We start from the raw sequence: 24,734 nt of genomic DNA, 5'->3' as shown, positions 1-24,734 counted from the left end.
AGCACCCCACCCCCCATCATTTAACCGGTTAACTAATTAAACAGGATTTTACATTCCCAGTTTCTTGCAACGTGTTAAATCCTTACGCTTAATCCATTCCACCTTGTTATTTAGCTGCGCCACGGTTCCTTTCCAAGCCGCGAGGAGGAGCTCTGTGGAACTCAAAAGCTCGTCTCTTTCACCAACAACAGTTAATCTGATCTGGCCTATAGGGCAGGTGTGTCATCGCTGGATCAGGGTTCTTTGAGTCCAACGCTGAATCCCGTCTACCGCATTTTGTATACAGTCCGGTAACCTGCTCTGTTCTTTCTCTCTCCTAGGGGGAAGACAATGGGTCAAAGGAAGGAACTTCTGTTTGACTCTAGAATTTACTGTTCCACTTACCAAAATGCCTTACACCTTCCTAAAATATATGCTCAAATTCTTTGTAGATACAGTCACACAAGCCATTAGGGACTCCAAACCTCCTAGTTTGAGACTGAAAAGGACACAAGTGCACCCTGCAAGCGTCCGTCTGTCAAGGAATTTTCATACTGTTGTTTTTGTAAGACGGTGTTCCCTTGGGGACAGCCTGACCGTGTCAGCCGCTGCTCCCCAGCCTTTCCCTTCTGTAGCAGCAGAATCTGTGAATGTGTGAAAAGGGAAGAGACTCTGTGCGAGTTCATCTATCGGTGCAATTTTTATCGTTTTTGGAGCGAATGACGCACGGAAGGTGCCCGGCGCCCCCGTTTGTCGGGCCAGGCAGCTGTTGGCAAGTGTCCTTGGGAAGTTCTGGATGTTAATGCAATTAAACCAATGGTGTAGCTAACGACGGGGTGTGCCGGTCTTATTTTGAGGGGCTTGCAGCAAAGCGCCCCTCCTGCCGGGAGTGATGTGGGCGGAGCCTGGGAGTCGGCGATGCAAATCGCCAGGAATAGCCCCGCCCACAATCCACCCCCAGAATTCTGCTCTAGGCATTCTGGGAGTGGAACGTTGCTGCCCCCCCCCCGCGCCCACCCTCCTGCTGCTAGAGAGGCTGGGCAGCCCGGTGCATCTTCCCCTAGGGCCACACTGCGCGCCCTCCGCCCTCCTCTTCCCTCACGGCAGGACCAAGCGCCCTCTGGACCATCCCTGCCAGAGGTCTAGCTACTCTCCCGGTAACTATCTCCAAAGAGGGCGTTTCCACAACCTCCTCAGGCAATTTTTTCCAGCGCTGAAGCGCCCTGACAGGAAGTTTTTCAGACTGTCCAACCTGAACCCCCCTTGCAGCAATTTAAGCCCATCACTGCTTGTCTGACCGTACTAGGAGCTGTAAATGGGAGAGCCGGCGCGAAGGGTTTGTAGCAGGCGTGGCAGCTGCGTGGAAGGCCGCTGTGCCCGGCTCATCTCGGGGCCCCGGGAAGTTTCCCCGCTGTGGGTAGGCTGCATCGTTCAGTCTGCATCCCCCATGAGCCTTGGACCCGGAGACCCGCAGGAAGGGAAGAGCCGAGTGGAGGACTCCGGCCAAGCTGTGACGTCCGTCTCCTGCCAGCTTTTCTGCATGCAGCCCCGCGCTCCGGGTGTCAAAGCACTGGCTACCAGCCCGTCTCTGCTGGCGTTCGACCTGGCAGCGAAACATCTGTTGACGTGGGTTGGGCAGGCCCTGGGTTGGGTCGACGCGTCCCGCTTTCGGGGGATCCAGTTTCTCCCCCCTACATATTCCATGTGAGAGGAGGGGAAAACACACCACAGGGGCCAGCGTGATGCGGTGGGGACGGGTAGGCGGCTGGAGGGGAGGGAGCCAAGGCAGCGCCGGCCTGCTCTGCTGAAGGGCGGTGTTCACTGGTGCATGTTCTGGTTCTTTCGACCTACTTTGACGTGCTGGTGCGAAACGAGTCCTTGAGCGCCCCCTGCTGGCTAAGCACTAGTGCTGTGCCTGGCACTGTCCCGGCGTTCGTGTGCAAAGCGTGGCCTGGAGGGAGAGCCCGGCTCTCTGTGGCGCTAGTCAGGGGCAGGCTCTGGGTCTGTCAGCAGGGGGAAGAGAGACTCTTCTCTTTGCTTCCAGGGGCCCTGGGGGAGCCTCACACACTGGGGCACAGAGAGCCCCCAGCTCTCACATTTGCCTCCTGTGGTCCCCTCCCTTCTCCTGGGCTTACACCAGATTCCTGCCTCCGGCTCAGGCTGCCCCTCCCATCATGGCACAAGGAAATCCCAGCAGCAATTCAGTCCTGGCTGCCTCACGTCCTGCCGAAACGGGCCCCTCCACAGCCTCCCTCCCACTCCTTCCGGGCTGGGGCCGGTGCCGCCTCAGCCTGCTAGGATGGGGGGCGCTTGCAGCCTGCCGGGAAGGTGCCTCGGTTGCTCCCGGGGTGAAGGAAGGAGCATCCTGCAGAGCCCTCTCGGGTCGGCCTGGCCTGGCCTGGCCTGGCTGAGAGGCCTGACTACAGGAGCGGGGGGGGGTCAGGGCTGTGCAGCCCAAATGGAGGGAAGGGCCTAGGTCACACGTACCCCCCCCACTCCCTCCCTTGGCATTCCCTAGGGCAGTGGGCCTCAAGGTGTGGTCCGTGGACCACCAATGGTCTGCAGTCATCTTGCAGGTGGGCCGCGGGGTTGGGGCTCCTCCCCCAACAGGGAGCCTGGGCTGGCGCTCCAGCTCTACCCCCCAGGCTGGAGCGCCAGCCCCAGCTTCCCACTGCAGGCTGGGAGGGGGCAGGAAGCCTTTTGGGCTGGATCCGGCTTGCGGGGGAAAGAAGCGGCTCCCCCTGCCACTGCGCCCTCTCTCCCCAGCTCGGGGGGAATAGCAGTGCAGGAAACTACCTGCCTGGGGCTTTCCCTGCTGCTCCCATTGGCTGGAATCAAGGCCAATGGGAGCAGCGGGAGGGGCGGAGTCAGGAAAGTGCCCCTCCTCCCCTGACCCCATCTCCCTCCCACCCAGTCCCCCCCACCCTCAACCAACTCCTGCCCCCAACCTCCCACCCAGCCTTCACACCCCCACCCACTCATTTGTCATCCTGGGCGGGGCGGGGTGGGCCCAGGACGGAAAGCTGGGGAACCGCTGCCCTGTAGGTTTGTTCCAGCGGCTCCTGGCTCAGCGTGTTGGCTTCTGTAAAGGACACTGGCAGGCCGCTCGTCCCGCCGGGCCCCACGCAGCATTGCACCGCCCAGGCTGCCCAGGCAGCCGACTCGCTGATGACCTGGCTGCATCTGCTCTTACGGAGGGCGGGTTGGGTGGCCCATTCAGTGGGTGGCAGGCTCCTAACTCCCGTCCTAGCAACGCAGGGACTAGTGCTACAGCAGCCTGCTTGGTGCGTCACTGCTCGGCAGCATGCAGCGGCTCGGGCCACGCTTTGCTGTGCTGCCCCAGAGCCGTGCCGAGGGGGGGAGACCTGATCCCACCTAATGCTGAGCTGGAGCCATGCCCGGTGCTCAGTGGGCCTGGCCCTGGGGTCCCCGTTAGCCAGCTGACAAGGGCTGCACTGAGCGTGGGCAGCAGAACCCAGCTTCTGCTCACAGGGAGCACCAGCCAGTGACGATGGAAGAAGCTCCAGTCGGCTCTTGTCCCTCTGCTCCGGAGAGATGGCTGCAGGTTTTCCATCTGGTCTGGGGGGGAGCTTTTTTGGCCCATGAAGTTTGGGGCAGGGGTTATCCTGGGCTCCTTTTTTTTTTTTTTTGCTTGACCAAAATACCCCGTGTCTGGTATTTTGGGGGGGACCATCTGGCACCCCTATTCTGCGTCCACCCATCCAGATCTGTTTTCCCTCCCGCCATGCGACTGCTCCCGCCCTTCGTTCCGGGTCCAACGTGGGGAAAACTTCTCCCCCAACCTGGACTGGTGAGAGGACAAAGAAAATCGGCCCCTGGCCTGGCGGAATCGCTTCTGGCAGCCGCCCCAAGGCCGAGTCCGTGGGGCTGTCTACACTGCAAGGGAGCAGGGCTCCCAGTTAGACCTCGGCTCGGCCCTTCCAGCCTGTGGGGGCCTGGGTCCCCGTGTGCGTGTGTAGACAGAAGGAGGGAGTGAGGGTTTGAAGCCCGGGGCTCACAGTGCAGTGTAGACATGCCCTGCGGGCCTGGTTGAAGCCCAGGTCTTCTGGGCCTGCTGGGGGAGCGAGGCTCCGACCCGTACTGAGGGGCAGTGTGTTGTGACGCTCCCTCCCCGGCACAACACCGTCCCTGCTGCCTGGTTCCTGGGGATGGGGCTTTACTCACCCCCCGTCCTCCGGGCAGAAGCAGCCACGTCCCTGAGGGCTCACCATGGGGCAGGGGGCGGGAAGGGGGTGTGGGGCAGCCCCATCACGTGACACAGCTTCTCCCCCTCCTCCCTGTCCGCTCCTACCCAGACACAAGCAGAAGTGTGTGGGGGAGGTGTGCAGCCCAGTCGCTGGACGTGTGATGGGGGCTTACAGCCGGGGCTGCTACGTCCCTGGGGGTAACTGGCTCCCGCTGGGCTCTAACCACCCGGGGGGAGATGTTGCCCCTTGGGACCCAAGGGGAGGGGGCAGAGAGGCAGGCGCCCTGGGGGCTGAACCCCACGGCCTCCCCGCGGGTCCCAGACAGCGGCACGGCAGCCCGCTGAGTCCCCCCAATGTTCAGCTGTGCCTGGACTCGCCTCTAAGGGGTTGAGCCCCTTTTGAGCCCTGTTAGCTGAACCCATGTCCCCTGGGCATGGCTCATGGAGGGATGAGGGGGGGGCGCTAGAAACCAGCACAGCGAGGGGCTGCTGTGCAGGGGTGGCGCTACCTGGGGCAGCCGGGTGGGGGAGGGGGCCAAGCGCATGGTGCGGCTGGCGTGGCAATGGGGGGGGCCAGGCCGGTGCCCTCTGGCGTATGCGTGCCCAAGCCCGTAGCAGCGGGTGGCCTGACACAGTGGGGGGGGGGGCGGTGTTGGGAGGATGAACCCCTGGGGTGTGTACTTGTAATTACACCCGTTGGCCAGCAGCTGTTGGCATGCGGGGGGGTCAGCGCCCCGCCCCTCCCCTCCCCCTCGTGGGGAGCAGAATTTGCCCCCAGCTGCTGCAGTATAAAAACACCGAGCAGCTGTGCCCAGTATCGCCCGGGGGGGGGGGGGGGGCCTTAACTGCAGTAATGGTGGGCTGGTTTTGGCACACAAAAGGCCCAGGCTGTGGGTGCTGAGTGTCTAGGGCAGGGCGTTTGGGCGGAGGGGCTGGGGAGGCAGGAGGACAGCGGGAAGGGGGCAGGTGGGTGCAGGAGGCAGGGTAGTGGGGTGAGGGCTGAGGCGGTTGCTCATGGGGCCGGCAGTGGTGGTGAGGGTGGTGCTGCTCCGGTGAGGGCCTCTCCCTTGGGTGCCCAGGGCCTTGCTGCCTGGCCAGCAGGCCCTCCCTGGGGGAGGAGGGGCAGGGCTGCAGGGTCAGGCCCCAGCCACTGGCTCAGCCGGGAGAGGCGGGTTGGGGGTTGCACGGCCTGGGCCTGGCCCTGGTCGCCTCTGGAGGGTGGGGTGCCACCGGCTGGGGGAGAACCGCGCTGCCCAGCCCTGGGGGGCAGTGGTAGCGGGGTCATTGGCCAGCAGGGCACAGCCCCGTCCCACCGGGGCTTGGGGCCGGGGGGGGGAGGAGATGGAGGGGGCATGTACCTGTGGCCGGCAATGGGGAGAGCCTGGCCCCCGCTGGCCTCTCTCTTCCTGGTGCAGCCTCCACCCCCATGGTCACTCTGCAGGGTACCTGTCCCCTGTGCTCACTGCCCCCCCCCCCCCCAGTATCATGGCCCTGTGCTCAGTCCCCCCTTCTGTGCTACGGAACACAATCCCACGTCGCGCTCTTCCCATTTGCCTGGCACAACCCACCCCCCCCCCCCCCCAACTGCGTGCCGCCTGTGCTCCCCTTGCAACACCCGAGGGTGCAGTCACACCCCTTGGCTGGGTGTCCTCTGTCCCAACAGCCCTCGTTTCGCTGCAGCGCGCGTTCCCGGGGCCTTGGCCGCCCATTCCCCCGCTTCGCGTGGCTGTGAGTGTGGTTCAGGCACCCCCCCTGCTTGCACCAGTAGCACGTGCTCCCCTGCTTTATGGCCTCCCGGCATCACTGGCCCCTTGGGGATGGGCTGGACTTCAGCCAGTGTAGCCGCTCTTGCAGGGCAAAGGCCTCCAGGGGCGGGCGAAAGCTCAGCTCCCAGGGTCACCATGTAACATACCTCGGGTGCGCTCTGCAGGGCTACCCTGCAGGCCTGCATTGGGGGAAATGCAGCAGCTGGCGCCTGGGACTCAGACTTTCCCATGCTGGGGCTTTGCCTCCCGCCAGCTCGCTCCCCCCCCCCCCCCCCCCGCCCCGCCAAGCACAGGCAGTGTGAGCCCATGACCCCCCTCCCCCCACCAAACAACTGCACTGCTGTCCGCACAGCAGGGCTGCAGAGAAGGGTTAGGTAATCTCTGGCCCTAGGCCCAGGCCTGCAGCAGGCGCTGGGCTGCAGCCAGCACTGTACAGAGCCACTGGCCCCTCCTCTTTCTGCAGCGTTCCTGGGAGGGGCAGGCACGTCCCCAACCCGCTTCCCCTCTCCACGCCCTGCCCGGAGCAGAGGGCAGCTTGCACAGGAGCTGTATGAGCTTAGGGTTACACAGGCTGCCAGGGAATGAATGTTCCTATGACCTGGACCCCAATGCTGGCAGCTGCTTGTTTTAACCACCAGAGGACATCCAGGCTGATAGGAAGGGGGGGGGGGGCATTTCCACCAGCCACATGGCCTGTTCAGGAAGCATCATGCCGTCCTGAGAATCCCCCCCCCCCCCCGGCTCCTTCCCCCCCTCTCCCCCCACCATCCCCGGAAAGATCTCAGGCTTAGGACAGCAGCTCGGTTTCTTAGGCAAAGCTTTTCAAATTGGGGCAGCTTAGTTTAGGGTCCGGTTTTCAGATGCCTGCAGCCCGTCACCCCCTGCAGTTCATGGGAACAGCACCCCCTCAGCAGCTTTGGAAGTGACGTTTGAACCATTGGGCTTTTCAAATGTCTCAGCAGTGCCACCTGGAGGCCTGGGCCATGACCCACCCGGCCTCCTTTCGGAAGAAACCCACCGCAATCCATGCCAAAGCAAGAGCCATTTATGGAGAATTATTCCTCTTCCACCTCCAGCCACTCCCCTCGGGACACCAGCACATTGGTGCAAGACACGGGAAATTCTTCCTTTGTCTAGGGCCCAGGGGTGAGGCACCCCCAGAAAAGCCAGGAAGCGGGGGCGAGGATTAGCTACCACACCCCTGAAGAAAGCCCATTGGCACTAAGCTCCCCTCCCCACGACCCTACAAGCAGAGGCAGATGTTGCACAGGGAAGGCTGAAGCTAGGGAACTCAGCCCAGGACTAGAGGGTGCGGTTAGTGCCTGGCATAGTTTGACCCTTGGCCAGCCTGGGAGTAGCTGCAGTCTCTCTTGCCAGGGAAGACTGCCAGCACCCAGAAGTCAATCTGGGCAGAGAAGGCAGTTACAGCCACTCCTAGCAGCTAGACCTGGGAAGAATGGGCATTACCCTTCCCAGCCCAGAGACAGGTTTTCAAGAGCTGCCAACCTGCCAGGCAAAGTCCTTCCACTTGGTTTCCTCTGCATTTCACTTTAGCAGTGAATCCTGTTAGCAGGGAGTGAAATCCCAGGCCCAGCCAACCCCCCTTGACATGAATTTTGCAGGCACGTTCTCTAGAAATTTTCATCCGGCTCACGGCAACCTCTCCCGTCTCGCAGCGTAACTGTAGACACAGCCCACTGGATTTATAGCCGCGTCTACGTGAGGAATGAGGAGTGGCACTTATCAGAGAGCAGACTTCAGACATTTACTTTGGGCACCCAAGAAAGGGGACCCGCCTAGCTGGCATTAGTCACATCAGTTAGCTGAGTGAGCTGGGGCAAACCCTCAGCAACATTTAAGTGGCCTTCCTTTGCTTGAGGTAAGGAAACATTTCTAATGCCGTGTGGAGACCTGGCCCCTGACATCTTCCTCCATTTCAATCACAAAGGCAGGTGTGCCAGGGTCACATGAAGAGCTGCCGTTAGTCAGAAAATGCAAGGGGGACATGACCTGTTTTTCCAGTTAAATGGAATTAAGTCAGTTGCATGTGGGGCCACCCAAGCACCAGCCAACCTTCACTTTTTTTCCCCCGGCTAAACAAAGCAATCCCTCTCCTTCTTAGTGCTGCCGTGACCTTGGAAAGCAGCAAGCCCACTTGCAGCTCATTAGAAACTCACCCATGAGATTCCTGGCACGTTCAACTGAGGGGCAGGCAAAGTACGTGCTAGCCAAGACAATTCTGGGCCGCTGGCTAGGTCCTAGTGAAAGCTTTAGAGCTCAACACAAAGCGGCAGACACAGGCGTCCATAGGGAGCTGTGTATGGCAGCAGGACTGGGTAGGCACAGTGGCAAACTTTGCTCTCCACGGATCATGAGAATCCTGTCAAAGTTTTGGTACCCGCAGTCCTTTTATTTGTACAGAAATGGAGGCGACTGATACAAGGTCACAGACCACAACACTCAGGGCTAAGCTCCACGCAAAGCTCTTTCCCCAGCTCAATCCTGGTTGGGAGGAGTCCATGGGTACAGATGGAGAGGAGCACTGGGTACTTAATCATCACCCCTCTTCCCCCACCAAATGCCCATTCTACATCCATATGATGCTCTACTTCATGGGTAAGGGACATACCACCAGTTTACACTTATGGGTAATGCAGGGTTTTGGCTTGTACTGCTCTGCTCACAAGGTACATCTAATGCTGGGAGGAGTCTTGCCACTAAGCTAGACTCCCTGGTGGGGGAGTACTGGGATTGCCAGCCCATAACCCAGGCTACGTCTAGACTGACAATTTTCTGCAAATGCTTTTAACAGAAAAACTTTTCTGTTAAAAGCATTTGCGGAAAAGAGCGTCTAGATTTTTGCGGGAAAGCGTCCGTGCCAATCTAGACGCAGTTTTGTGCGAGAAAGCCCCGATCGCCAATTTCACCATCGGGGCTTTTTTGCACAAAACAATACTGCGTTGTCTACGCTGGCGCTCTTGCGCAAAAGCATTTGCGCAAGAGGGCTTTTGCCCGAACGGGAGCAGCATAGCATTTCCGCAAGAAGCACTGACAATCTTACATGAGATCGCCAGCGTTCTTGCAGAAATTCAAGCTGCCAGTGTAGACAGCTGGCAGATATCCATCGAACTACACAAGTAACAGTGGCCGAAAGACTAGTTAAAAACCCTTCCTTTACACAGCTGATTCGCTGGTGGTAATAGGTGAAGTCTGATGGCATATTCAGGTGGAATGTCTGTGCATGTATTGAAAAGCAGCTGCAAGTCATAGGCTTTGATGTCTGACTACAGATTTCTATGGAAACAGGGACTTTTAGGCAGGGTAGAGTTGTCTCCTCTCAAGTCAGTAGAAAGAAAATGGCTCAAGTTTGGGAAACATGAGGCCGTTTCCATCCCTATTCCATTGGTCCAAGCCACTGATCAGAGACCCGAATTTGTCTGAAGACGCTAGCAGGAAGAATAAAGCTTGGTGACTTGGCTGATGGTTAGAGAAAATTGAGATTGTGATGTTTCCTACAATGTAGACCAACAAGAAGGGGAACCACACTCTTCCCCCCATCCCACTATACAGTGTTGAAGCCAGACTTCTAGAAACCTTTACTATTACACTTGTGTGTGACAAGATTGCTCAGCCAAGAGAAATCCTTACGACTTGATTTATTTTGGATCATTTGTACATATCAACTACATCTCCAAAGTCTACTGTATTCTACAAGACAGACAGCTTCCCTACCATTAATGAACCCCTGGTTTAGCATGTTTGCTTTACATAATTCATTGATATATTAAACAAGGAATGCTTGTCGAGTTGTGGCACTTGTATGGCATCTACACAGGAGAGCCTTCAAAAGCTACGATTAGGGAGCCTCCTAGCTTCTCGGCAATACAAGAGCGGTTAAGGTCCTCTTGTCCATTTGCTTGATGTTCGTGCTTTATGCCTAGAAGAAAGGCAAAAAATTCAGCGATTCAAGAGTTTCCTCCATACATCAGAAATTCTCATTAGAAACTTGCGTATGTAGCCAAGTGTGTTCGGGTGGATAATCCAGCAATTTGAGCACATGGCAGTCCTGCCTAGAATTCTAAGGGATTTGGGTGCTCAGATGCCATTGAATTCCAGCAGGAGTGGAGTACTTCGTGATGGGCAAGCAGAGATATTTGAAGTATCTGGACACATTGGGGAACTGGGTACTTGGACTTCACAATTTCAGATTCTGTCAGAGCAAAACTGGGAGTTTCAGAATTATAAAGAGCCATGGAAGTGGCAGGGGACTCTGGATGTGGGCAGCGGACGAGGCATGGACTAGTTAACAGGGAAGCCATGCTCCCGGAGAGGGACTGGGGCAGGGATCTCAAAAGCAAGCTTAAGAAATAGCTAAAACAAAACACCAATTGAAAAGAGAGAGGCACAGACCAGTACAGTGAAGAGAAGAGTCAGTCCCCTCAGCGTATCAGCAAGGCCCGGTAGTTTGGGGAGGGGATGCCTGCAAAAGGCAATACCTGCCCCTTCTGATGGAGGGAGGCCTGAACTCCTGCATGTACCACACACACAGGACCACTCCCTGGCTGAGAGCATTTCACTTTTGGGGCTCTGTACTAGGGATGGTAAATATCAGTTAACTGAATAGTCGAGCAACCTCATGAATTCTTATCAGTTGTCGACTATTCTATAGTCCCCGTGGGTGGGGCTGGCAGCCAGTGCGCTCTGGCCCCCCTCCCGAGGACCCTCTGCCACTCTGCGCTGCTGTCTCTGTATGGGGCAGCAGTGTGGAGTGCCAGGAGGGAGCTGGTCCATCTGGGGAGCCTGCCACCCTGTGCTTCTGCCTCTGATAAAGGGGCAGCAACAGCCCCTGTTTAGGGGAGGGTCTGAGCTCCTGGAACCAGCACGAGCCGGAACAGAGCCAGGCTGCCTGCCTGCCCGGCTCCTAATTCACTCTAAATGCAGAGCTGCAGTGGGGTAGGTCCCAGACCCAGTGCAAGCCAGCACTGAGCCGGGCTGCTGGCCAGCCTGCTTTGAAACATTTACTGCCGGGGGTGGGAAATAGCATTAACCTATAAGCTATTACATCCTTACTCTGCAGGCCACCTGCCAACCGCAACTGGTTGTTCTACACTGCTGCATCCTTGTCCCCTGCTGTGCCACTGCAGACTAATGTCAGTCAGGAGCAAGTTTAGGCGTAAGGTGCCAATATCTGTTTAATACTAAACTCACTATGATGGATTGGAGTTTAGTAATCATCAGCTGAAAAATGTAGGAAGTGTGAAGGTTAAAGTCGAGGGGTCATAAGACAGCAATAAGCAGTGGGGTATGCAGACCTGGTCCACTGGCGAGTACAGCTGCTGACTCTCCTTTAGCAACCCAGGCATGCATCCTGGTTGCTTACTTGCTACCTTAGACCCCTTGAAGAGCAACATACTAAGGGAGGATATTGAAGGTTCAGTATCTCACAACGTGCAGGACTGAAATATCCTGAGCCACACGGACAGCTGCCAATCAGATCCAATTTAGTAGTAAAAACCCCTTCCCCCCCATTCCCATGTTGGGCCACTGACACTTGTCAAAACAGTAGTTATACTTAGATTTCATATTTTGAAAGATCTGCTCTGACATGGCCTAATGGGGTCTTGCCTCACGCTCCAATGCACGAGCAATTCAAACACTTTTTTGCCATTGTGTTTTAATCGGGTCTCATGAAGTTTCACTTGCTAAATAAATACTCCACGTCTACCAGCATTTCTTAATAAACATCAGTCAATTAGCAGCACATAAGTCCGGTGTCAGCAGTTCGATGGTGTACGACTGACTGAATTGGACCAAGTTGGGACATGCTGCCTGTATTACATACCTGGAAACTTCTTTTTGATTGCATCCTTAGAGCTTGCATAGATCATCTTACTTTTGAGAGGTGCCTGGTCTGGTGCCCTGGTTGGACATACCAAGAGGAAAACAGTTGAGACAATGACGTTTAACATCCAACATGTATCAGAATGACAAGATCTACAGACTTGGGTGACTGAAGCAATAGCCCTGCTTGTTTAGAAGAGATGTCAAATGTTCCCAAACGCATGCAGTGTATTGGTCTGGGAAGAGTGTGTCACCATTTTGTACACTTCAGTGGCAGGTTTACTCAGCCAGCTAACTGGTATGTGTTATTTTACCTCTTATACATTAACGGAGTCCCTGAGAAAAGGCCAGGGATGGCAGATAGGTATGTACTGGTGTAAGCCATGTACTGGTGTAAGCCAAGAGACCAAGTCTCACACACAAGCGCCACATTTCTAGCTTACCACATGAAGAACATCAACTCCTCTTTTTTCGATTCCTTTGTTTCAAAGCTTGCATCGTACAAGGCATAACGACAATCCTTTTCAGGAAGCATCTGCACAAAGTGCTTGAAAGGATCAGAAATTGTTACACCAATATCTCCCACTAGGATTTCTTTGCCTTCTTCCACAACAATGCACTTTTTGTCGTCACTGAGACAGAAGAGAACCGCCTTCTTTCTTTTTTTGATTTCCTCAGGCGTGGAACATCTCCGAACTTTCATGTCATAGAAGATACGGCATACTTCATCAGCCACTTGTACTCCTGATGCCTATGACAAAAAAAAGAGCTCTAAGTTAATTTCAGGCCTGGACTATGTACTTTACGTAACTCCTGTATAATTTCGCCATAGTGCATGCGGTTGACAAGAGTGGAGGACAAGCAATACTGGCTTGAGTATCAGAGGTTTGAGTGGCAGATAACTACTTTAAATTCCTGGTGTGACAGAAAGCCTGTATAGGAAAGTCTCTCCCATTCTGGCTTAAGTTATCTTTTAAGGTAATAGTTCCTAATGTACATAAGTTAAATTTTTTTAAAAGCAACTGATGGGAAGGTCCTACTTGCGCTGAAGGCTTTACACCAAGGACAGGAACTTGGAGCTCCAGACCTCTGTTTGACAGTCTTGAAGTGGATGACTAAGTCTGATCTTTTGGAAACACCACAAGTCACTCATTTTGAGACAGCATTCTTTAGCTACCTGACAAGTCTTAACTTGCCACTAGTTCGACTAAGCACATCTAGCACACAGGAAAATTAAACTGCACTATCAAACTCTATAGAGATAGACACATGTGTGTGGGGTTCGGGTTCAGAAGCAGTCTGCTGGAGCAAAAACACAGTTAGATTGCAATAGCGCCCCATGTGGTTTGTGAATAGGGATGTAAGAGTTTAACGGATAAGCTCATACTTCTGTTAACTGTTAAACTTGGCTGCCAGGCGAGGGATGGAACTGGTTACTGTGAGTCCGAAAGATGGGCAGCACATGAGAACCCAGGGATGGGGGAGCCCCTCCAGCACCCTTCCCTCCTTACTGCTACATCCCTGATAAAACATTTAACCAATAGAATTTTGATCTGCTACACTGTTACTGGCTTTGTATATTTTTGAACATAAGGTAGCAATGGGCAGCCTAAACTAGTGACACATTCCGAACTAGGGGTCACCAAATGAAATCGATAGAGATTTAAAACAAACAAAGGATGCGTTTCTTCACACAACAGACTCAACCTGTGGAACTCCTTGACAGAGGATGTTGTGAAGTCCAAGATCATAAAAGAACTAGATAAATTTATGGAGGATAGGCCCATCGATGGCTATTAGCCAAAAAGGGTAGGGATGGTGTTCCTGTTAATGATTACCTGTTCTGTTCATTCCCTCTGGGGCACCTGGGGTATGTCTAGACTACATGGCTCCATTGATGGAGCCATGTAGATGAGTTTACTAGACACAGGAAAATGAAGCAGCGATTTAAATAATCGCCGCTTCATTTATATCAAAATGGTCGCCATGCTGCGCTGATCAGCTGTTTGGTGGCACAGCGGGGCAGTCTGGACACGCCGCGGCCGATAAGCAAAACGTGTCCTGTAAAACCTCAATGCCCCACATGCGGCCCATGCACTGCATGCTGCCCACCCCTGACTAAGAGGTTACCACTCAGGTGCAGCTAGTGTTACATAGCAGGGGATTAACATTGAAGGCTGATGTTAGAGGCGTCTGTGTGCACGGGAGTGCCCTGTACAGTACTGTCAATTGTCTGCAGGGCTTTCACAGACACGGAAGAGAAAATATTTAAGGGACAGAAGAGTTCGATTGTGGCACTATGGAAGTCACAAGGCCAATCCAGGTGTGTTGTTTAAAGCCACTGTTGCCAGCTTAGACTGATTTCAGTTTGGTACCCGTTTAAAAGTCTGATGTGACTGAAGTGGAACGTTCTTACTCATGTCAGTGTCGGGTGTGTGCGTCAAGTCATTTCATGAGGCGTCCGTGCAAAGCCACAGACAGCGTGGCTCTTCTCCTTCCTGTGCAAGAAGATTTGTTCGCACTTCTAATCTGTTAGCGTGCTCCTCTGCAGGCCTACTGATGAAGTGGAGTTGCGTAGTTGACACCAAGTGCACTATTGGTGATGAAGTCTGCAGAACTTTTATTGCTGCACTGAAGTATGAGAATGTTTGCCTTTCAGATGCAGGTAGAAGCTAACAGTGAGAAACACAAGACAGAGATGGAAAAAAGCCCTGCTTCCGTGAGCAGAGCGGCCTTTAAGGATTAGGGATGTAAAATTCTGTTTAATCAGTTAACCGGGATCCTTTGGGAAGGGGAGGCTGGGGGAGGGGGGGCAGCCCTCCACCTGTGGTGTGGTGGGCCAGACTGGGTTGGAGCAGCCTCCCACCTGCGGGATCCCCATTAAAGCATAGGCAGGGGCTGCTCAGGCTGGGCCAGGCCCACTGCAGGCAGGGAGCAGCCCCCCCCACCTGTGCCACGACTAGGGATATCAGTGGTTTACATCACCCTTATCGGGTGACACTAACCAGTGGCCCAGTGGGACCCACAGGACCCCATTCAAATGATTAACCAGTTAAACGTAATATTTAACTGATTAAACAGGATTTTGCGTCTTGTGTCATGGGGCTGTGGGCCCAGCCAGTCTGGAGAAGCCTGGTTAACTGGTTATATCCCTATTAAGGGCATAACTTTACTCTCCCCTCCTCCTCCCTGACAGAGGCACACACAAAAAAAAGACAACTCAAGCTACTCAGTTACAAACTGTAGTCACACAATGGGCATTAGATAGCGGGTAACAGAATAGTTGGCTAACCACAAGGTTTCTTAGTGATTAACCCCTGTCCATGGGGAGCTTGGACCGCTCGCGAGCAGGGGATGCAGCCATGAAGCAGCCTCTGCCCATGGCAAGCCTTCACAGCAGCCTCCCCCCTTCCCTCACTGCTGCCTCATACAGAAATGCAAGTGGTCGACTAGATAGGCCTAGGTCTATCAGTTAATCATCTAGTCGACTACTCACAATGCATGTTAACTCCCTTGTCCAGAGACACCTGCCAGTGTGTCTAGAGCTGGATTTCAGGATTTCTTAGGTGAAATACCTCCTAAGTGCCATTCTGAAAGCACCATTTATAAGCCACCTAGAAGAAGTGGGCAATAGAATCTGTTTCAGGAATCTACCATGTTAACATTACAGTTGACACTTGCATCTTTCAACTTTACCCGATACAATATTTTGAACTTACAGCCTATGAAATTTGAACTAGACAGACTGTACTCTACCTTCTACATTACATATGCAAGTGGCAAAAGCCATATGGCTTTATGGACTCTCAACCTTTGCTCCATCTCCTATATGGATCTACTTTCCTAAATCCAGACCTACTAGTGATATTACTGCACTACTCTGGATTAAAGCACACAAATTTAGAAGACCAGAGAAAAGCTATAGTAGAGCTATTAGCCTATCAACAAAACAGCCAAGAGCAGAAGGTTCTCATTTATACACAGAGCTGGAATTCACCTTGAGGCAAGAAACTGCTTGTTTTCTTACAAACAAATCTGACATTGCAGGCATATTATTTAAGATTCAAAAAAGGGCAAGCGTGTTCAATTTGGGAACGCAGGTTGATTGTTTAACAGTGGATCTTGAAAGGATCTCTGCTAGAGGATGTAAACTTTGTACCAGCAAGTGCTCTTTCAAGACAACGGCCAGTTTTAGCTGCAGTATGAAACTACAGTTCAACCTGCATGTGCTTTCACAGGTCGCTTCAGTAGGGCTTTACTACTGCTTTGAGAGACTGGGAAAACTCAGTTACATCTTTTCAGTAATTAAAAGATGTGCAAAGATCCGACTGTTGCCAGACACTGGATTTCTCGGAGAAGACTTTCACCTCCTCGTATGAAGTTACTGGTACTTAACCCCGCCCAGCACGTGGAACACTGGAGAGGAGCACATACTCACCTTGCTATTCATGCTGGCTTGACATGGCAAGCAAGATGCAGCAATACCACTGTTAACACTGCAGGACTAGAACAGAAGCATATTCCGTTTTATTACATCCTGAGCGTCGACATTGTTAGCCAAACTTTAGAAGTATGGCTGCTTATTTAAAGTGCTGACTTTATGGGGGCAAGCCAAGCCACAGCTGGAAAGTGTTCCGATTTAGCATATACAGTGAGGCAAACACTGACTGATTCCCAGAACAAAGAAGCATGTGACCAGCCTGATCTGCTTCTACAGATGCCCGCTGCAACAGCCCACACCTTGGGTGGCTGGTGAATTCCCAGCTGTGGAAGGCTAACACCCGGCTATCCCCTTCCCCAAGAGCCCACTTCCCTTTCCTTGCTGGTGCTTTGCCTTCCCACAGCCACCAGCTCCCCCTGCTTCCAGTGGCCCCCAAGCCCTCTCCTTTTAACTTAAAGACCTGCCACCTGCCTCTGCTGCCCCAGGGGCCCACTGCCCAGCACAGCCGGCTGCCTCTGGAGTTAACATCCCAACCGTGAGCACTGGGCAGTGTGGCCCCTGTGGCTGTCCTGCCATGTTGGGTAGCCCCAGACCTCTTCCCTGGGGAGCTGCCTGCCTGTGACCAAGAGGAGGAGGAATGTGCGTGGACCCATGCCAGGCTGTCTAGGAAGCACAGCCTTCCCCTGCCTATTGCACATGCCTCCCATTGCCCACACACCTGTTAAAACTCCCCCTCCCCATCTTACTACCAGGAGGAGGAAAGGAAAGAAACCGTCTCCCATTTTGAGGGCAGAAGAACATAGGAGAGAAGGGGCCAGGTGGTAAAAATGCAGCAAGAGCAGAGTTTATTAAAAAAGGCTAAAGTTCTACATTAGTTCAGAATGGATCCCCAAAACTATTTCCCATGCAACTCTAGGGATGTTACATAATGGAACGTGTGAAGGGATGCATGTTTCATGGACTGCTGTTAAGCCTGCAAGTTGGAGTGCGGGGGGGGGGGGGGGGGGGTCATGAGAGGAGGAAGAAAAAGCAAGCAAGCATCAGAGCAAAGAGCTCTCACTGCAGCCAGTTACTACTGGCTCAACAAAGCACTCACAGCTGGCCAGGGAGGCAGCAACTGCTGCCAGCCCAAGAGAAGTGCTCTCCCAGAAGCATGCCTTTGACGGCCAGCAGCAGATCACACAAGCGGAGGTGCAGGCGCAACATGCTGAAATGGAGGGGGTGGAGACAGACAATACTTCCCTTCCGGCACCCAGGGGAGCAGACCAAATTAAGAAATTGACAAACCGAATGTGGCTCTAAAGCCAGGAGCGGCCCATCCCTTTTTTGGTCTAGAGCCCCACCACAGACGTGAGCCTTGTGCGAGTGCGCTAAGCTCACGCTGGTTAATCCAGGCTTGGCTACCCCTACACAGTTTTCAAAGTAGACAGTTAAAACTGAGTGTTCGGTTGTGCAAAACCAACCCTAGTACAGAGTTCCAGAAGCGAGCCCAGAGCGAGTTGTGTGACATGAAAGTTTGCACTCTTGCAACACCAGCCTGTACATGTGTCTAAACTTCTGCAGGCACAAATTATGCTAAGATAGCAATAAGAATGCTTGACATTGACAGCCAATTTCTCAGCTCTTTTCCCACACTTTGCACTCTGATGCCTTGTGCTAGACTCTAGAGGAATGCTTTAGCTAAATACCCCTAGACTGAAAGCAAGAGACCTTTCCTATTAAAAAGTCTCCCTCCATCCCCCACATCCCATGTTTCTGGCTGCAGATAGAGGTTGTATATGAGCTATGGCAGCTTCCCACATTCTGCTGTAATTCTGTTCAACAAGTGCACTAAAACCTTACACAAAACCTAGAGTTAGTCCTTTCGTACAGAGTTTTGAAGGGAGAGAGGCTCTGCAAATGGCCACTAAAATCTACAAATTTCTGCAAGGTATCACATTTGGGGAAGAAAGTTTGCATTTGAAAAGCAAGTTCAAGATAGGATGCACATGCGACATCTGGTAGACAGGATTTATAGGACATAGTTCTGCATTCCACTGCAACTTTGGAAACAATGAAGTTAGCACTTCCCAACAAAGCCCTGAGCTCCAAACTGAAGAGGTTTTTTTAGTATTTCATTTTTATACTGTTAAAAAAAGCTAAAGTTCTCTCTCACCATCCTCAACTGCAGAGTAGCCAACAAAAAACCTTTAAGCTACTCCATGCACAAACTCCAAGACAGCTTTGGGAGGGGAAGGTTGAATCCCAACAAGGATGGTAATCCCAACAAGCATGGTAATATATAGGTTCTCTTCCTCCAGGGTCAGCACAGTCCGGAACCAAAAACCATAATACCAGTGTTTAGTTTCCATATGGGAATCAATTCAATTGGTTATTCTTGACAACTGGGTCTTGATGTAATGTTCTGCTGTGTTTGGGAGCTACATCAATTCTATGCATGTGTTCTAAGCAATGTGGACTATCCATATCCACTTAACTGAGAAAAAACATATGCTGTTTGGGGGAAAAAAAAAAAAAAGATTCAGCTCTTACATAAATTCAGTATGCAGTGCTTGAAAGCTACATTCCACAAGCATGCCTAGCCAAATATAGAAGGGAGGAGTAGGGACTCTAGAATTTTGTGCTCTTTCAGTCTAATAGAAGGATTGCCAGTCAGATTACCACAATGCACTTAATTTTCAGTTTGAGCAACAATGTTCAGCTTCAACCTGGCATCCTCTACTTCTGCACAAAACTGGGGACCCACCCCCAGTAAAAACAGATGTCTTTTTGTAGCTGTGTGGCACCTACCTCAGACCCAGTAATTGATTTGTCACAGTACATCTTTCTGAGAAATGTCAAATTCTCCTTAGTTACCATGTGGCAGAAATGAACATTCTTGTTAGAAGAACCATGCAGCTGTCCTGGATTTACTTATTTCGAGTATGCTTCTGTGCAACATCCTGATCTAGAGGATGTCCTTTGCACTGAAAGCTAGCAGGCAGGAGCTATGACCAAACAAGCTGATGGAGAGGTCTTAATTTGGATGTGATCAGCTGATTTGGGGAATAAAATGGTCTGATGTGACACAAGGTTGAAAAATTAGAAAATGCTTACCATATTGTGTGCACACTTCTTTCACTAACTGGTTATAAACTCTCAGAACTGGTTTCACAGGCAAGACCTTAAATAGGTACCAGTATCTCCTACACTGTAGGCACAGTCATCTGAAAGCTAAATGTCTGCAAACCAATGCCTAAGATCGATTCTTATCTTAAATGTGATATGCAAATAATTGCCCTTTACTGCAATTGTGTAAGATCCTTATTTACAAACCATAAACCAGTAGGAAGGACAAAGTTTTTCTACATATCACATCCTAGCTTAGCTAGCATGATTTGCCTATTGAGTAAGTCACTTTGCATTAACCTAGTTTTTTTTTTTTTTAAACCAGAGCCAAACTCCATCCAGTCTTTTGTCTACCAATAAGAGACCTTACTAGTTAGACACAGGCAGAGGAAGTTTAGAGAATAGCAGGAATAAAACCCCTTCTCTCTGAATCCTTGAGACACCTCCACCAGTGTTCAGCTGGTGGCTGGGAGGTAGTGCAGGGCTAGGTGAGGGTGGTAGGGCAGGCACTGGGGGGGGACTAAAAGGCTGGCACTGGGGAGGTTGGGTGCAGGGACTCTGGGGTCAGTGGCTGGTGCCAGGGGGTGGAGTAGTGGGGGGGCACTCTGTGGATTAGGGCTGGCATTTGGGGTTCAGGAGGCTGGGGTGCCACCCATCACGTGGTGACTGCTGGAGCTGAAGCCAGCTGTTTGTAGTGGTTCTGGAGGCCTGGGCTTTTGGCAGACCAACAACATTTTATTCTCTTATTTGCATAATGAATAGGCAAATAAAGGAATACCAGTATAAAAAAGGTTGGAAACCACTGCTATACAAGATGACCACTACCTTTAAAGCAGGTTTGTCTTGCTAGGGCATCTCTACACTAGAATCTATTTCAAAATAACTAAAATAAATTTGATAAATCCCAAAATAACAAAGTCGAAGTAGTGTGTCCTCACTACGGGAAAGCCTCAAAATTAGTCCGAGGCAGGCTCCTTTGATGTGGACGCGCTACCTTGACTTAAAAGTCTCAGGAAGCACTGGGGAGTGATTAGTTTGAATTACTCTGGGAAGTAGTTATTTTGAAATAACTATTTCAGAATTAGCAATATTCCTTGTGGAAAGCAAAAGGAGATTACATAATAAGCAGCCTGTTATTTTGAAATAATGGGTTTGGTAATGTGGACGCTCCGCTTATTAATTTGACCTAAGGGGGGGGGAGGCATATTTTGAACTAAAGCCCTAGAATACAGCAGGGCTTAGAGGCATTTTTAAAACTGTACCTTGCTCCAACATGGAGGCTGCCCCCATTATGAAAATTAGTGGGACCTTGTCACAACTCTCAATCACACATTGCTAGGTTAGAAGCAAAGATGAAGCTTGAACGGAGACTAAAATACATTTCAAGATCTTCATCCAGTAATCTTAGACTGGCATTTCCATGCTGAAGTAGGATATGAAAGGTTAACTGGTAAGCATCACTCTTAATGGGTGATGTGTTCCAGTTCTGGTTAACTGGCGAAGGGCTGGAGCAGCTGTTGTCTGTGGCAGGCACAGGAATTTCTCAGGCAGGAGATTCTCTGGCTGCCTGAAGCAGCTCCTGTCCTTAGCAGGCCCAGGCTGGAGTAGCCCTAGCTGACAGCTCGGGGGAAATGGAGGGGTTGGATACACTCCAGCCCAGCTGCAGTGGATGGGGGCAGGGGAAGCCCCAATGCCCTTTAATCAGTTAACTGGTTAAACATTACGTTTAGCCAGTCAACCAATGAAATGGGATTTTACATCCCCACAATGAAGTACAGATAAAGACTTGATTGAACAAGTTCCTTTCCAGCATTTTCCACAAGAGGACAAGAACCAACAGATTTGCACTTTAAGTTCCTTAAGGAAACCTCAATGTTTAACATCAAGTTTAGACAAATGAGACTGTATGAAGAGATGACTGCATATTCTTAAAATGGACTGAAGAGTTTAAATTTTTTAGTTTCTGAAAGCAACTCTGCCAATTGTAGTTCCTTCCTACAGTATTCCCACTAGAAGAGTCTCTACAACACAGGATATTGCTAGAGAAAGATTTATTCCATAACTAGTTCTTACAAGAGGCAGTGAAATAACAGTACAGGCAGTCCCTGGGTTACATGGATCCGACTTACATCGGATCCCTACTTACAAACGGGGTGAGGCAACCCCGCACTAGCTGCTTCCCCCCAGCAGACCAGGGAGACGCGAAGTTAGCGCCCCCCGCCTCCTCCAGCAGACCAGGGAGATGCGGAGGGGCTTTTCTCAGCAGACACCTCAGCTTGAGAATAAAGGACTGAGGGAAGTGAGGTGTGGGAGAATAAAACTGAGCTCTGGAGAAATGTTTGGCTAGAGTTTCCCCTACAATATGTACCAGTTCCAACTTACATACAAATTCAACTTAAGAACAAACCTACAGTCCCTATCTTGTACATAACTGGGGGACTGCCTGTAGTACACTTCTGCTCTGTGCAGAAGTGGAGTATTTTATTTGCTATATAGACAGAAGTGTCTGGGAAGCTACTATTATAGGTTTTGTAGCTGTTTTTTGGCAAACTAGTTAACACTTGTAAATACTGTTCTAGACAGTTCAAGTATTTGTTCCAGGACAAGTGTTTGTGGTTTATCCTAGGCTCAGCCTAGGATAGTATTTATCAACACTGCAGTTAAGTTAATTGCCAACCTCAGAGAAGCCAACAAACTGAACTAAGCCCAAATGATAATTCCAACTCTATCCAGTTCCACACTCAGAAAAACCTTCCTGATTTACAAGTTATTCCCAGAACAGATGAGACATACTGAAAGAAGCAAGTGAATATTTATTCAGCACATTCCTATATTTACTTCAGTTTTTATTTTCAGCACTATATCGTAAAGTTGCACAACACAGGCCAATAAAGTAAGGCAACACAATCTTTGCCTAGAACCATGGTGTTGAACTTGCTAGCCACATGTGGCAACTGGTTGGGCACCAGGGTCTAGAAAGTACATCTGTTAACAGCTTTAAGGCTGCCATACCAGTGAAGTTTCAAAGACCTTATGTTTGAGAGTTTAGACCAGTTAAAAGTTTGTTTCACACAAGAAGACTGATTCGTTAGAACAAATGAGGCTTGACCACACCATCCTCACCTACTACACTGGAATACATAGTAATTGTCATAAAAACAGAGTTAAGTATTAGAAGTAGTCAGCTACAGACATGAGAAAACATTCTCTGGTGAGTCATAGTTCTGGTTTTGAGACAGTCATTTCTATGACAACACAACATGCACACAGATTTCTATCTTCACTGTAATATCAAATGAGAAGAGAAGCCAAGCTTTGAAAATGAATGCTGTTTAAACAGATGTAATAAGTTACAGACTAGAAACTGCTTGGTTAAATGTGGGCAAGCATTCATTTAGACATCCCCCAAAGAAATCATTTTTAAAAAGAAAACTAGCATCTAACTACAAAAAGATTTCATCAGACCAATGAGATCAAGTTTCATAGTGAGTTGTAAACTAACTATATTTAGCTGACACAGCAAATTGAGTTCTCCATTCAAATTACCATCCTAACAAATGTCTCCCACTAGCCTTTTCAGTATGAGCCTACTAGTGTTGGGCAAGTCACAGCCTAGAACTTTTTAAAGGTCTTCAGAATAGCCTTGTAAACCTCTTAGCTAATTACAAGGGGAGCAAATATTTGTTTTTAATTGACAAGTAGGGTATTAGTTAACCCACCCCATTACACGATTAGACGGCCTACAGAGCTTAAGAATTTCAAGATCAAGTTGTACAAGCTAACATTGTGCAATGAACGTTGCCCTCGTGGGAAAACCAAAAAATGAAGAACTTATGTTGTGAAAGCTTGACCAGAGTAGATAGCTAAAAGCAAGTAAGCCACTGGATTCTTCCCCCCTCAGCCACTGTTTGAAAGGGACTGGAGAAGTTCCAGCTTTCGATGTACAAACACCCCCAGAGCAACGCTGGGGATGTACAAATGCACTAAAATAGTTAACCGGTTAACCGCTGGGGTGGGGAGCTGCTCCACCTGGGCCCATCGCCGCCCAGCCGACGGGGCAACTAGTTCCCTTGTGAACAGGCAGATAAGCCGACTGCTACCAGGTAACGCCCTGACACCCCTCGCCAGCAGCCGGCCCGGGTCTGCCAAGGCACCGCCATGCAGGGAGGGGACCTGTGGGGAACCTGTGCACTAGCGAGCCCCCCCCAGCCTGCTCTGGGATGCAGAGCACCGCCCCCCCCCCAGCCTGCTCTGGGATGCAGAGCGCCGCCCCCCCCCCCCCAGCCTGCTCTGGGATGCAGAGCGCCGCCCCCCCCCCCCCAGCCTGCTCTGGGATGCAGAGCGCCGCCCCCGCCCCCCCCCCAGCCTGCTCTGGGATGCAGAGCGCCGCCCCCCCCCCCCAGCCTGCTCTGGGATGCAGAGCGCCGCCCCCCCCCCAGCCTGCTCTGGGATGCAGAGCGCCGCCCCCCCCCCCAGCCTGCTCTGGGATGCAGAGCGCCGCCCCCCCCCCCCCCCAGCCTGCTCTGGGATGCAGAGCACCGCCCCCTCCCCCCCAGCCTGCTCTGGGATGCAGAGCACCGCCCCCCCCCCCCCCCCCAGCCTGCTCTGGGATGCAGAGCGCCGCCCCCCCCCCAGTCACAGCCTCTCCCGCCTCCCCACGTGCTGCGTGGGCAGGCCCCGCCCCGGAGAGGCGGCTACGGGGGGGGGGCGCACACACCTAAGCGCCCCCCCATCACCCCGCCATGGGGGGGTCACCGGGCTAGGCCAGGCCGCCCCCCACCTCACCCCCCCGCCCGGGGAGGCATCGCGCGGGCCCGGGAGAGGCGGCTGCGGGGGGGGGGGCGCACACACCTAAGCGCCCCCCAGGCTTCTCCCCCCCCCCCAGCTGGGGGAGGGGCGCGGCTCACCCGCGGCGCCTCGCCCTGCGCGGCGGGGAGGGGAGGAAGCCTGACGAGCCACGCGGGGCGGCAGTGAGAAGACGCTTCCCCCCCCCCCCAGCCGCGATGGACGCACCGGCGCCAGCGCGTATAAACGGGGAGAGGGCGGGACCATCGCCTGAGGAAGGGGTCGCCGGGCCAAGCACAGTAGCGTCTATCGGGCGATACCATCGGCTCATGGGGGGGGGGGGGCGCGGAAGCGATAGAGGGGCCGGGATGCGGCGGGCGGTGCCGTCGCTGATGGGGGGGGAGCAGCACAGCCCGGGACCCCCGCCGGGCGGCGCTCGGATCCTCACCATGGTCTCGGCGGGGCTCGGTGTCCGGGGCTGGGAGCGGCTGTCTCACTCGCTGCTGCTGCTCCTGGGCGAGGCGCGGGAACAGGAAGGAGCTAGCGAGGCGCGAGCTGTGCGGAAGCGCTGCCTACGTCATGCCGCCGGGCCTGTAGGAAGCGGTTG

The 24,734-nt window shown here is 52.5% G+C and overlaps 2 protein-coding genes across 7 annotated transcripts in view; one reads left to right on the top strand and one right to left on the bottom strand.

Annotated features, from left to right (window-relative positions):
* Window positions 1–808, top strand: part of RRBP1 (ribosome binding protein 1) — a 62,538-nt gene extending 61,730 nt beyond the window's left edge. For 4 of the 6 annotated variants that reach the window (XM_075925749.1, XM_075925745.1, XM_075925744.1 and 1 more), the window contains 2 exons: window positions 115–217; window positions 321–808. In XM_075925749.1, the coding sequence (XP_075781864.1) occupies window positions 115–195 (81 nt within the window). In that variant the 3' untranslated portion in view covers window positions 196–217; window positions 321–808. The remainder of the gene's footprint in view (window positions 1–114; window positions 218–320) is intronic. The other 2 variants (XM_075925747.1, XM_075925748.1) reach the window with 1 other exon arrangement.
* Window positions 809–9,593: 8,785 nt separating this feature from the next.
* On the bottom strand, window positions 9,594–24,734 carry DSTN (destrin, actin depolymerizing factor). The gene is made up of 4 exons (XM_075925742.1): window positions 24,576–24,734; window positions 12,237–12,544; window positions 11,795–11,871; window positions 9,594–9,889 (listed from the first exon to the last, which is right to left on the bottom strand). The coding sequence occupies exons 1-4, from the start codon at window positions 24,576–24,578 to the stop codon at window positions 9,780–9,782; spliced, it is 498 nt and encodes a 165-aa protein (XP_075781857.1). The 5' UTR covers window positions 24,579–24,734; the 3' UTR covers window positions 9,594–9,779.

Source organism: Pelodiscus sinensis, chromosome 3, assembly GCF_049634645.1.
Source record: "Pelodiscus sinensis isolate JC-2024 chromosome 3, ASM4963464v1, whole genome shotgun sequence".
Taxonomy (NCBI): domain Eukaryota; kingdom Metazoa; phylum Chordata; order Testudines; family Trionychidae; genus Pelodiscus; species Pelodiscus sinensis.
This window is presented reverse-complemented; position numbering and strand designations above follow the sequence as displayed.